We start from the raw sequence: 13,060 nt of genomic DNA, 5'->3' as shown, positions 1-13,060 counted from the left end.
TGTAAAGAGTGCCCTGCCCCTCTGCCTTGCAGACAGGTGACAGACAACTTGCTGACCACCCATGGGAGCATTCCTGGAGAGCAAATGCTCAAGACAAACTTCTGGTCATGATTCCGGACTCACGTGACAGAACAGAAATAGTTTGGTCTCATGGCAGAGCTCGGGACAGCCTTTTACAACCACAAAGCTCAAGAAGAACTGAAAAGGCACTTACTGCACCAGGGTAGTTATAAAATTATAGAAAAATTGAGTTGGAAGGGACCAACAAGGATCATCAAAGTCCAACTCTTGGCCCTGCACAGGGCACCCCTGAGAATCACACCATGTGCTGGAGAGTGTTGTCCAAACACTTCCTGACATAGCTGGAACCGGTTGTCTTGAGAACATCCATGTATCAGCCATTCCCTACTTCTAGGCCATCTTCCAGGGGCTTTCTCCATTGCAGCACAGGGAACAGGACAAACCCTCCTGTGGGAGGGTGAAGTGCTGCTCCTACAGCAGACAGAGCCCTTCAACACGATGGACAACACACCGACACGGCAGCTGTGTGTCCTGCACAAAATAACACAGTTCCTGCACACAAAACAACCCAGTTCCCAAGTCGAGCCAGTCCTGCCAGGTGCTGAAAGCCTGGATTACTGCAAGAACTCAATTTCCTGCCCTTTCAATCCCTCAGTGCCTGCGCTGAGCTGACTCCTCCCCACAGAGCCACCTGCTCCCTCTGCCTGTCCAGGACACGGCAGGGATGGAGTTAAACCAACCTGCTCCTGCTCTGCTTCGACTGCTGTGAGAATGAATAGTCACTATCAGAGATGCTTTCAACTTTATAAACAATGAGTATAAAGCATTTAAATTGATCTTTTGAAGGTACATCCTTTAATAGGCTCTTAAAATCCTTTAACCAGCTGGAAGCCCTCCAGAGCACTTTTCTGCAGAGATTTTCAGATTTTGTTTTCTTTGCATTTTGAAAGCGCTTGCATACATACAAATAGGCGATTTAACACCATTTACTGAGAAGAAAAAATTCTTCTTCCCAGGGCTTCCAGGAGGATGAATGTCAGAATAATTAATGCTGCAGGACAGGCTTTACCTGTGTTTAGAGCAGTTACCCTAACGAATGGCTCCACGTGGAGAAGGCTCCAGATTAAGTGACCTAATCCTGCTGCATTCCCACTGAATTATGCTGTCCCTGGCCAAAAGAGAAAGGCTGGACCTGATCCAATTCCTGCAGCTGACTCTTGTCTCACCTTTTCATGCAGCTCAGCACAGTCTGGGTGCTGATCCACACTTCGGATCTACTTTATTTCATGAGATAGTTGACAGCCAAAAGCATCTCAGCCTTTTTCACCACATCACTCAGTGTTGCAATCCCATCAGAGCATCCCATCCAGTAGAAAAGAGGGCAATGCAGTCCTCACTGTGTCTACTGCCATGAGGAACAGTTAACACAGGGTTACTCCTTGCTAGGAGGTGACTACAGGCGTTCACCTGCACTGGAATTTGCACCAGAGCAATCACAGGTTTAATTTTGTTCTCTGGTTTAAAGACTTTTTTCCCCCCTCTTGTGTAATATCTGCCTATCTTCTGGAGATGGCAGCATTTCTTACAGCTGCCCAATAATCCTGTCCAGCCCCTGATCTCACTATTTATTCCTCATTCTAATCTTTCCACTGTCAGCATTTTTAACTGCATGTTAAGATGCTCATTTGGGATGCTCAGCATGGTGTGCCCATCTGCTTGGTACAAAGCATGGCAATATATTTATACACATAAATAAAACACATATGCAGAGATAAAGGTGCAGACTTGGCTGGCAATAGCTCCTTCCAGTCAAGCTCTAAGATCCCAAGACCTTTGCTCACACTCAGAGCAGACGGAGTCCATCACTCACTGATAAACTGAGGTACTATCAGCCCATGTCTTGCAAGAGGAAGTGGTTTTCCCTATCAGAGTCCAACACAATCTTGGAGAGGGACTAATTTTCTCAAGTCTAGAAAAAGATTTGTCTGAAGGTTTGTGGATTAAAAATAAAATAAAAATCACCAGACCAAAAACTAAACAAAAAATAGACAAGTTCGTGAAACATAAATATTTTAGCAGCTGAAAAACAGGCAAAAAATTTTAATGTTTTCATTTTAAGAAATGGTTTTTTTTTTTTCAGGATAAAGTGCAGCTAGACTGCAGATTTTCAGAAATCTCAGGCAAAGCTGAATGCATTTTGGGCTGATTTTCCTCAGGCTGGACGATGGGAAGGCAATGACAATATGTGCATTGAATATGGCAATCATCTATCACTTAAAAAACCCCAATCCAGTTGTGAGCTGTCCTCCTCTTTTCCTGGCCAATGCCTTTCCCCTGTTCACACCACATGGGCTGACACCATCTAGAAGAGTCTTGCAAAAACTTCATATACTTGATATTATAATTACATCTGCTCACACCTTCTCTGGCACAACCTTGTAGAAATCCCAAAGCTCTGCTGAGATGCTGCTATTTCTGCTAAACCACGTTGAAATTTTGGCCAGGATTGAACAAGGCTTTGCCAGTTTTCCTGCCTGTTGGCTGCAAGAGGCAAAATCCTCAAAGCTTTCCTCAACTTTCCCATCAGCTGGTTCAAATTTGGCCTTGAATCAGATTTTTTCCAAGCTCAAAATATTACGAGGATGGACAGATGTTTTCAAGCTGATGTATCACCCCCAAAAAAGGGGGAGAATGGAGCTAGGGGTGTTCAGTAGGTCCATGGCACAAACAGGCAGTAGAGCTGAGCATCCTAAAGGTGTGAAATGCCCATGTGCCAACCCCATGCTCCAGTCCAGGGCAAAGAAATCAGCCCTGCCCCTCAACAGCCAGTCAGAGAGAGAAAAAACCTGAAATTGCACTTGGAAAAAAAAATTATTTCAGGAACTGAAGTAACCTCTGAGGAGATATTTTGATGAGAAATCTGAAAATACTCATGGAAAACAGAGCCTGAGAATTTTCAAATTAGGACCACACTCCCGTTTTACAATTCTTTTCTCCTTCCTGCCAGTGTATGAGATTTTTCAGTCAGTATTAAGCCCATGAAGGTAACAGAGCATGTGAAAAGGGCTCACCATCAGGAGCAAACATACAATACAACAGTAAAGCAGAAAATAAACATTTCTGTAATATTTTCTTTTAAACTGCAGTAACAATTACTTCTCTTTTGGGTTGAGATAGTCTCCTCTGGTGCTATTTTGTGCTACAAGTCAAAATGCCTCAAGATTTAATTTGCATTTAGGTAAAGAGTGTTAATAAAACTTGGTCAATGATGTAAAGAAGCAGTTAGAAATAAAAGTGACTTTCAGAAAGGGAAAGCCTATTTTTATGGCAGAAGATCAGTGAAATGCAAAAAAGAATAAAACATAAGCACTGGGGTGCTAGTCACTGTTTGGGCATTACTGATTTTAGGATCTCACAGAATTATAAACATGTTTTTCCTCCTCTTTAACATAACAGCATCCCTTCAAATCTAATGCAGCAGAATATTTCTCTGAGCTTGTTGTTAAAATTCACACTATGTAATTGTGTCAGCTGAGTATCTGGATACAGAGATGACTTCAGTAAAATAAAACAATCAAATTCAAAAAGAGATTAGACAAAAAAAACCAAACACCATGGGCTTGCATTTATTCTCATGCAGTAAAACAAGAAAGGTATTCTGAGTTTTGAAAACACTGATCATTCAGACCCACAGGAGTGAAGAGAAGCTTTAAGTGCCTGGTACCAATTAAAACCTGTCCAGCTTTACACAACTGAGCACTCATTACCTGGGTGGAGGTGAGGAAGAATCTCATCCCAGAGCTCAGGCAACTGTCAACAGATTACAGGGCTTTTTTTGTTTTCCCCTTCTGGAAACATGTGGACTACTGAGGTCCTTGTTTTGGTGTAGGAATATTCCTGTTTTTACTGTCCTTTGCAGAGACACTCAGCACCTGGAGCAGCTCAGGTAAGCCAAAGCATGAAGGATTCAGAAAGGCATTGGCACATATGTTTCTGTTTGAACCTACTTGTCTATCCAGTGAAACTTTAAAAAAACAAAAAAATGTCATATTTTCAATAATAAAATCCATAGAGGGACTCTACACAGCGGTGCTGTGGCGTCTGCCCATGGCAGGGGGGTTGGAAATAGATGATCTTTAAGGTCCCTTCCAACCCAAACTATTCCATGATCCTAAAATGATTGCTACAGAAGACATTCTGACTGAACCACGCTGTCCTTTGAGCCACGAAAGACCATCCAAGGCTTCTCACAGCCCCCCTGCTCTGGGTGGCTTTCATGCATTGAGTGATCGCTGCTGGCTTGCAAAGGTCAGAGGAGAAAAAACAGGAGCTGAAAATCAATCAGAGCCCAGAGCAGCTTTGGTCTTGGCAGCCCCATTCCGGCTACTCTTTTTGTGAACTTGGGGGAAAGATGGGGAGATCACACAGCTTTAAGTGGCAGTGAGGGCTTGGGATGAGATGGATGGAGATTCTTTCTCCATGACAGGATGGCAATCCTGTGCTGCTGCCCATAAGTGTAGAAATAAATTGACAGGGTTTTTGAGCCTGGCACTATGAATTTTTCAGTCACTCATTGCTTTTCCATCCTTCAGGTTTTCCATGGCTTCCAGGCTGGAAGCACACCCTTAAACGGTCAGTAAACCCCACCTGGATCCTGACACGACTCCATTTGGTCTCTCCTCTTTTTGCCATGGTCTCATAAGGGAAGTGGACACTTGCAGGCCTGCACTGCCTGAACCCAGAGCTGCAGAGTGTCCCTGCTGTGTCCATCCTGAACCTGACCTACAGCTTCCAGACCAGGCTGGACCAGGCTGGAGCACAGACAGCATGGTTCAGCTGCTGGCCTCAGTCAGCATCCCTCTGGAGATACACGCAGCATTCCCTGGAGTAAAGGCCCCCTCATAGAGCTGTGACTACTGTGAGCTTTTTATCTCTTCAATTAAATCTTGATTGTCTTTGCTTTTGGAGTTGCGGCATTTGTATTTTTCTCTGAAAACCAGCTGCTCTCAAGTAGGGAGTTAATTCCTTTCCTTGCCAGTCAAGGATCCATTCCCAGGACACACTATCCTCACTGTCAGTACCAAAGGAGTTAAACATGAATGCCTGGGCTCGGTGTCACCTCACCTAAGGCAGCTCCCAGATGTTCCCTGGTGTAAATTTAACCTATCTTTAAACAGGTGCCATATCCCACAGATGATTGGGATATACCACAGGGGTTATATTTGTTTCTCCTGACCCTGCACAAGAGTCTCTCACTGAGCAGGTCCTTACTTCACACTGAGCAGTGGCTTGTGCCACTAAATCCTGAGGCTGAGCAGGGACTGGGAGCATCCTAAAAAAAGCCCTGAACAAGCATCCACAAGGCAGTGCTGCTCTGAATTGGAGATAAGAGATATCAATCATCTCTCAGGAGTTGTTTGAGTAGGTTGGACAGATGAGACAAACTCTCAAACTTCCATTGTTTCTTTCTACACCTTGTGTGTTCTTTGGTGTTAAGACTAATGGTTGTGGCTGTAGGAAAAGCTCTGGAAAGCTAAGCAGCTGGTGGATGTTGGCATGTAGGGCCATGAAAATATGTGTATTACTTAAATGTCACTTCAGTTTTGATTTGGAGTCACAAATGAGATTTCAGGTGATGCTGCCCCTCTGAACTGCAGAACCACCAGTGCCTGATGCCATTTAACAGTAACTGGGGGCAAAGAAGTGAGTGATAGCATGTTTGTCCTCCAAACCCAGAGATTCTCAAGCTGGCTTTGATCCAGGCTAGCTGCAGCACAATGCTTCATGGTCTGAGAGGTTCAGATAACACATCAGTGTGGGCACATCCTTACCCTGGCTGCAGGTGTAGCCTTTGCACATCCTTGGCCCAGGGTACCAGGATGCAGATTTTAAGAGCAGATTTTACCTCAATGAGCCTGGGATGCCATAATCCTCAAATACACCATCCCACCTCCAGATTAATGTGGAGAAAGCAGATTAAATTTCTAGAGCCACTTCCCAAGTGCTTAACCTTCCCTTGGCACCACTTCCTGTCCAAAGTACACCCCAGAAGGCTGAAGCCCTTCACCAAGCATCCGTATTTCAGTAAAGCATTCTCAGACTGTGGAAGAAAGTGGAATATCCTTGTCTTACCTTGGTCTGGAACGTGCAGAAGACATGAGTCAGGAATGGGTGTTCCCAAGCCAAGGAGAGGACTCTCTTCTCCACCATCGTACACTCAACATCATCATCCATCAGCACCACGTCCTTCTTCAGGGCTTTCACAGCAAAATACTGGTCTGTGCTCTTCAGCTCGGCCAGGAACACCTAAGGTGGAAACAGCTGCTCAGAAAGAGGGATTATCTCCTCTGAGAACAGCCATGTGAGGGTGGGAGCTGAGCTCCTGGGAATTCACTGGGGTACACTTTAAAAACCTTAATGTCTAAGGCCCCATTCTGCCATTAAAGACTTTGTAGGCTTTGAGTTTGCTCCCCACACCCAGAATAGTTTTCTGAAGTTGAGCCCTGGGGAAGGATGAGAAGTTCTTGGCAATTGCAGGAGGAGGGTCCTACATGCCCAGATGGACAGGACAAGCCAGAGAGCCAACACCTCTGATAACAGAAACCATCCTCATGCAAATGCTCCCGAGATACATTTCCTGTTTTCTAACTTCAAATAACAAAACACAGAATATTGCTTTGTCAGCATTTGAAATGCAAATACCCTGCACCAGATCCTCAGCAGCTGGAAAATTATGTCCACCAGTAGTTAGACCAGTTTTTATATCAGATGCCTTTCTCTCCTTCCTCCCAGTCAGCAGGTCTGAGCAAACAGGGTGAGTTCCCCATGCTTTTGCAGAAGTTCTTCTCTGAGAATGGGAAAACACATCCCAGAGGAGTTACAACCTCTGTCTGTTTTTATAGGCAGGGGAAATGAGGCCTGGAGCAGAAGAGAAAGGTTTTGTAGAGACCACAGAGCAAAGAAGTCCCTGCTGGAAGGCAGTGACAGTCCTGATCATCACACTAACAGCCTGTTGACCCTGTTTCTATAGACTGACTAAATGTGTAAGATTCATCAAAGAGGTCTTTGAAGTTCTTTACCAGACACTATTTACTGAGTGAGCTCTGACATGTTTTAGCCCTGACAAAAGTTTTATTTACCCTTTTGGCTACTGCTGCATTTCATTTTGTAGCACCAGACAGAGAGTAGAGCCTAGAGCCTCCCTCTGTCTCTGCACTGAATGACCAGAAATGCTCACTGTGCTGATGCTGCAGGCACCCTTTTTACTCTTGTTTTTGTGCTGGGCACTGCTCTCCTGGGGAAACTGGGGAATGTGCTACATTTGTGACCTGTGCCGTGACTTCCAAGGAGCAGGTAGGCAATGCCAGACCTCATGCAGAGGTGGTGGTGGGACACATCCTCATGGATCTGGCTCCCAACCTCCCAGGACCACGCAGAGCTGGAGAGACCCCTCAGGCACTGAGATCTGCACACCCTGTCCCCTCTGTGGGGAAGTGAATCTCGCTCCAAGCAAATGAGGGCTCCAGGAGCGACACCAACACAGGAAGCTTGTGGGTGACTTTTTGTTGCAGAAAGACACAAGATGCCCCATCCTCTCCACACCCGCAGTGTGCACTTCAGAGAGATGTAGAAGCTTGCAGGCTTGGAGAGTCCATGTCAGCATGAGGGCTAAAATAAGGCACAGAATCTGCTTCAGTGGAGCCATTCAAACACCTGAGCAACCTCATCACATTAGACCTATTTTGAGGAATGGTTTAGATTAGAAGACCTCCAGAGGTCCCTTCCTTCCAATAAAAATGTTTCTGTGATATCTATGCACTTGAGTCCAGGATCTGGAATGTGGGTTTTGGGGTATTCTGGCTTAGCATGAGATGCCTCAGCTCTGGTTCCCATGCAAACTGTGGACATGACAGGTAGACACAACACTTTCTAGTGGAAAATATCCCTGAGTTGGAACTAGGTGATCTTTAAGGTCCCTTCCAAGACAAACCATTCTATGACTATGATTTTCATGAAAAATGAACACAGCAAAATTTTTGACCACTTTAAGAACTGGCTGCAGCAATTGCTCCAGATCATTTAGCAGGCAAAAAGCAGCCCTTTGTCAAGGCACAGTTTCCCCCTTGGAAAGATGTGGGATGTGAGCAGTGTGATCCATAATGATAATCCTCCTTATTGGCTGTGAAAATACAATGGTGAGTCCCTCTGAAATTCCTTCATGCAGCTTTGTGCTGGCACTGAGTAATATGAGTCCCCTTCCAGGGGAAGTGCAAGTGGATCTGCAATGAGGAGAAACAATCCACAGATCATCAGGATTAATTAATCCACTGAAAACAGGTGGTTCTTGTTTCAAAAGCACAAATTCTTGGCTGTTGCAAAATTTGCTTCATGCTCCAGCACAGATCAGAGCTGGGAAAGAGAAGTTCCTGTTCCCAGCTGGGGACCTGCTGCTCTGGAGAGCAGAGGTGATCCACACTCAGCTTCTCGGCTCATGCTTCCACCTCCCTATGAAGAGGGACAGCACAGAGACCTGTCCCACCAGCTCTCTGTGGAGGCCCAGGACCCATCAACCTGTGGAGAAGGGGAAGTTGAAGCCCTATCTGGGGCATTCTTTTTTTTTCAGTCATGAGACAGCAACTAATGGGACAGAGAGAAGGACAAGGCAAGGAGAAGATGAAGTTCAGGATTCAGCCATGCCAGAGCAAGGATTCTTTGAAAACTTGGAGATTTATCAGCCATCACAGCCCTGGCAGCAGGGCCAGGGCAGTGACCTGTACTGGGCACTGGTGAGGCCACACCTCAAATCCTGTATTCAGTTTTGGGTCCATCACTAAAAAAAGACATTGAGGGGCTGGGGAGTGTCCAGGGAAGAGAACAGAGCTGGGGAAGGGGCTGGAGCACCAGGAGGGGCTAAGGAAGGTGGGAGGGCTCGGCCTGGGGAAAAGGAGGCTCAGGGGGGACGTTGTGGCTCTGCACAACTCCCTGACAGGAGGGGACAGCCAGGTAGGGGTCAGGCTCTGCTCCAAGGGAACAAACAACAGGACAAGAGGAAACAACCTCAAGTTGTTCCAGGGGAGGTTGAGATGGGATATTAGAAAAAGATTCTTCACTGAAAGAGTGGTCAGGCATTGGAAGAAGCTGCCTAGGAGACTGGTAGAGTCACCGTCCCTGAAAGTGTTCAAAAAACATGCAGATGTGGCAAGTGGGGACATGGTTTAGTGATGGCCTTGGCAGTTCTGGGTTAGCAGGTGGATGCAGTAACCTTAGAGGTCTTTTCCAGCTTAAATGGTTCCATGTTTTTTCCCACGTGTCTCTTCAAACCACATGTTATTTAGTGCCACACAAAGCAACATGCAAATGCACACAGAGGTGTCTGAGTCCCAACACTTACCTTGCCAAAACTGCCCTTCCCCAGCATCTTGTGTAGGACAAAGTCTTCGATGGTCAGTTTTAACTGCACTTGGTGCTCTTGCTGTTCCTGGGACTGTTCTCCCAAGTCAGACTCTATGAGAGACCCCCCCTTCACCGTGCCCTCCACCGGAGTCTCCCAGGAGATGCCTTGTGGCTCTGCAACACGCATCAAAGCACTCAAATAAATTCCTGGTCAGGAGCAGAAAATCCCCAGAACACTTAAAGGTATTGTGTTTAGAGGTTTAAAAGGGTATTTCAAACAAATAGAAGCATGGTGGCCATGTCTAAGTAGATTGGCTCTGCTCCCACATTGCTTTCTCTCCAGAGAAGACTTTACTCCAGTGGAAATTCCATCTTCTCCAGTGACTTTTTTTCTTGTTTAGAAACCATTTTACAAACCCCTTCATCTCTCTTTCTGTTTTGTGGCACCAAACCCTTAATTTCTGGCCACCTGTCTTCTCCAGCCCTTCTTGCTGCTTGCCATTATGATATGGTTCAATTTTTTCAAGGTCTTTCTTTTCAAAACCCTAGGCAAAGCCACATGAAAAGGTGGGATGGTATTTTCATGTTGTGTTCCTGCTCTGGATGTGAAGCAGTCCAAATCAACCATTCCAGCCAGCCTGGAGTGGAATCACTCAGAGTTTTTTCAATACTCTACTAACTGGATTTATAAGAACTTGTAAGAGATTTTGTCCCTTGCTGGATTTATCCCATTGCTGTAGCTGTTCTAAAAGCATGAACTGCAAGAACACTACTCAGCAGACAAACAGACCCACATGTGAAACAGATGTGAAACCAGCTGGGGCTTTACTGATTCACATCAGCATAGCCAGTTCTACTTGTAGGACAGAACAAAAATAAGCACAGATGGGGACATCATTCATTTCTCCTTGGGGGCCAAAGGGCACAGGCTCTCATTTACCCTCCTAAACATTTGTTCTTGTAGCATAGACAGCTGTGACACCTGGATCAGCTCCTGGGTGAGTGAAGTGGGGATCTACCAATGGTTTTCAAAGCTACTGAAAGTCAACTTCCACCCAAAAATATGAAATCAGGAAGAGAATTGGCCATGGCGATCAGAAGGATTCCAACTATCCCATTTAGAGCTTGGTTTCTCTGTAAAGTATTCAGATTTTTAAATCTATGAGGCCCAAGCACGGCATAAGCACATTATTGCTGGTGGAGGGGTGAGATGTGCTCAAGCACGAGGTCAGAGGAGTTTTCAGGGGTCGACTGAAGGAGTGGTGGTTGGTGTATCATGTCACCAGAGGCTGGGATTGCATGGGGGAAGTGTAGGTCTCTAGAGAAGGAACCAGGCTGGGATCCAGGGTCTCTGCCATGTCCAAGGGATGTGGCTGGGAAGAGTCACGGATATCCTGGGATCAGAAAGGGTCTGTCTTGCTCTTGGCTGGGGGGCTTTCATGAACAATTCACTAGAAAATAAGTTCCCCACTTGTGCCACCTCCAACTAACCACGCACAAACCAAACAACAACAAAGCTGCTGCCCCATATCACCAGGAGGAATTACCTTTTTTTCCTGTTGTAGATGCTGGCAAGGCCTGAAGTGGTGTCACATCCTTCACAGGAACAGGGAAGCCAATTTCCAGAGGTCCATCCCTGGAGATCTGTTCACTGTCACGCTGGCAGCGAGCCTGGGGTACAGAAAACAGGAAACTTTTGAGCCAAAAGTCATGTGCCAAGCTCATGAACAACACTGTGGCTTCTTGAGTGTGGCTCATAAAAGCCAAGATCTAGAAGAGGTCTTTGCTTATGAGATGAGCATTTCAAAATGCTTGAACTATTTACCTGCTGAGTGCTCTCTATCATTGCCAGAGCTTCAGCCATTAGTTTCTGGTTAACTCCACAAAGATTTGCTACTTTTGTCTGGCACTTGTGGTGGACGTTCATGCCACACGCTGAAAGAAAGAACAGGAGGTGTCAGGACAACAAAGACTGTAAAGGGTTGGGCAGGAACATGCACTGATGTTGGCCAGGGGCAGAATTTAGCCACTTAAAGAGTTCAAATGTCTCTTGAGATGGCATTCAGGTCATTTTTTTGTTCTCTGTGGAGACTATTTTTGTATTTCCTTCTGGCCAGAGGTTGCATTTCCGCATCCATCAGCCTTTGCAGGTACAGGCTACCAAAACTCTACAGTCTGTTAACTCAAAGTGTAATTGTAAGCACAGAACAGGATCCTCCCATTGGTGTAGGATTGGGAAGACAGTGAAGTGTCTTGGGTCTGATAGTGGAAATAGAGCTTGCAAATTGATACTGGGGGTGATTTGGGAAGATAACATTGTCACTGTGATGTTCTTTGCCTCTTTGGAAAGCAACTCATCCTCCTTCTGGATCAAATATCTCTCTGTACATGGACAGTTGTCCTCATTCTTGAAGAATGATTTTCATTGAAGGATAGTCCTGTGGACCATTCCTTCACCCTCCTGGATGCCATCTTATACTGGCTTTGCAAAGAAGGGTGATAAATGAGATTGAGATTTGGATTTTCAGACTGCCACCCTCCAAAGACAATGACCCCTCCTGTGCTCAGCTGGTGCCACCTTTACCAGGGACTCACCATCACACTTCAGCCCCTGCCGTGCCAGGCCCCAGAGGAGAGTGCCACAGTGCTCACAGAAGGTGGGGCTCTTGTAGTTGTAGACCTTGAAGCGGTGGGGCATGTCAATCTTGAACCTCTCCTTGTGGAACTGCAAGACAAAAGCCAGGCTGAAAATCCACTTGTCATTCCCACCTCAGCTCCGCATGGAAAACCAAACGTGTACTACAGAAGCTGGGTTGTGTACTGCCCTCTTTTCCTTGGGTATGACTGCCAAGCAGAAACTGTCTATCAGGCACACAAACCCAAATTTTGATACATAATAACTGCAATTCAGACGGAATCGGGTCATTTCATCCCTGGCCTTGACCAAAGAACTGCTTGTGCCTCATTTCCATACTCAGGCTCCCCTAACACTCACTGGGAAAACATTGGTACTTTTAAAAATTATTCACCTCATCTTGCAAAGGATGGGTACACTTGTTATCATGAATCACTCCTTGGAAGAGCCTGTTTTAATTCTTTTAGTACGAAAGGTGATGACAAAGTTGGTTACATCTACCCTGGAGATGTCAGAAGAGAAGTGAGAGGAATCTCATCTCTTAAAAGTAGTAGAAGGACAACAGGAGCCAGGGTGGGACTGAGAGTAAACAGAAGTTGTAGGACACAAGGGAAACAGAATAGTACTATCAGGAATTTAAGTTCTGGTTTTGCCTACCAAAAAGCAAAGTTTAGAATAAACTGATATGAGAAAAATAAAGCAAATAATAGTGGAGATGTCAGACCTCCCACTGACTGCTTCAGATAACACAGAATGGGACGTTCCAGCACGAATCTGAAAATTCAGCCTGATATCTGGCCTGACATTGGATAGGGAAGAGTTTTCTCCAGAAAATCTCCACCTCATGTCCATGACTTCCTTCTGAGTTATACTTTATGCATTAGAAAAATGTCAATTCTGATTCAGCAACTGCTTATTCTGCAGCTGCATTTGATTAAATCTTAAGTAGGAGGTAATGAAACCACTGGGAACATAAAAAGCAAAGGGCACAGATCAGATCACAAAGTCCTT

The 13,060-nt window shown here is 45.5% G+C and overlaps 1 protein-coding gene across 2 annotated transcripts in view; it reads right to left on the bottom strand.

Annotated features, from left to right (window-relative positions):
* Positions 1 to 13,060, bottom strand: part of PRKCQ (protein kinase C theta) — a 38,999-nt gene that overhangs the window by 14,523 nt on the left and 11,416 nt on the right. For both annotated transcript variants that reach the window (XM_008638392.2, XM_017740412.1), the window contains 5 exons: positions 12,010 to 12,139; positions 11,240 to 11,349; positions 10,962 to 11,085; positions 9,413 to 9,588; positions 6,154 to 6,327 (listed from right to left, as the gene is read on the bottom strand). In XM_008638392.2, coding sequence (XP_008636614.1) covers positions 6,154 to 6,327; positions 9,413 to 9,588; positions 10,962 to 11,085; positions 11,240 to 11,349; positions 12,010 to 12,139 — 714 coding nt within the window. The remainder of the gene's footprint in view (positions 1 to 6,153; positions 6,328 to 9,412; positions 9,589 to 10,961; positions 11,086 to 11,239; positions 11,350 to 12,009; positions 12,140 to 13,060) is intronic.

The sequence above is a fragment of the Corvus brachyrhynchos genome, unplaced genomic scaffold (assembly GCF_000691975.1).
Source record: "Corvus brachyrhynchos isolate BGI_N302 unplaced genomic scaffold, ASM69197v1 scaffold307, whole genome shotgun sequence".
Classification (NCBI taxonomy): Eukaryota; Metazoa; Chordata; class Aves; order Passeriformes; family Corvidae; genus Corvus; species Corvus brachyrhynchos.
This window is presented reverse-complemented; position numbering and strand designations above follow the sequence as displayed.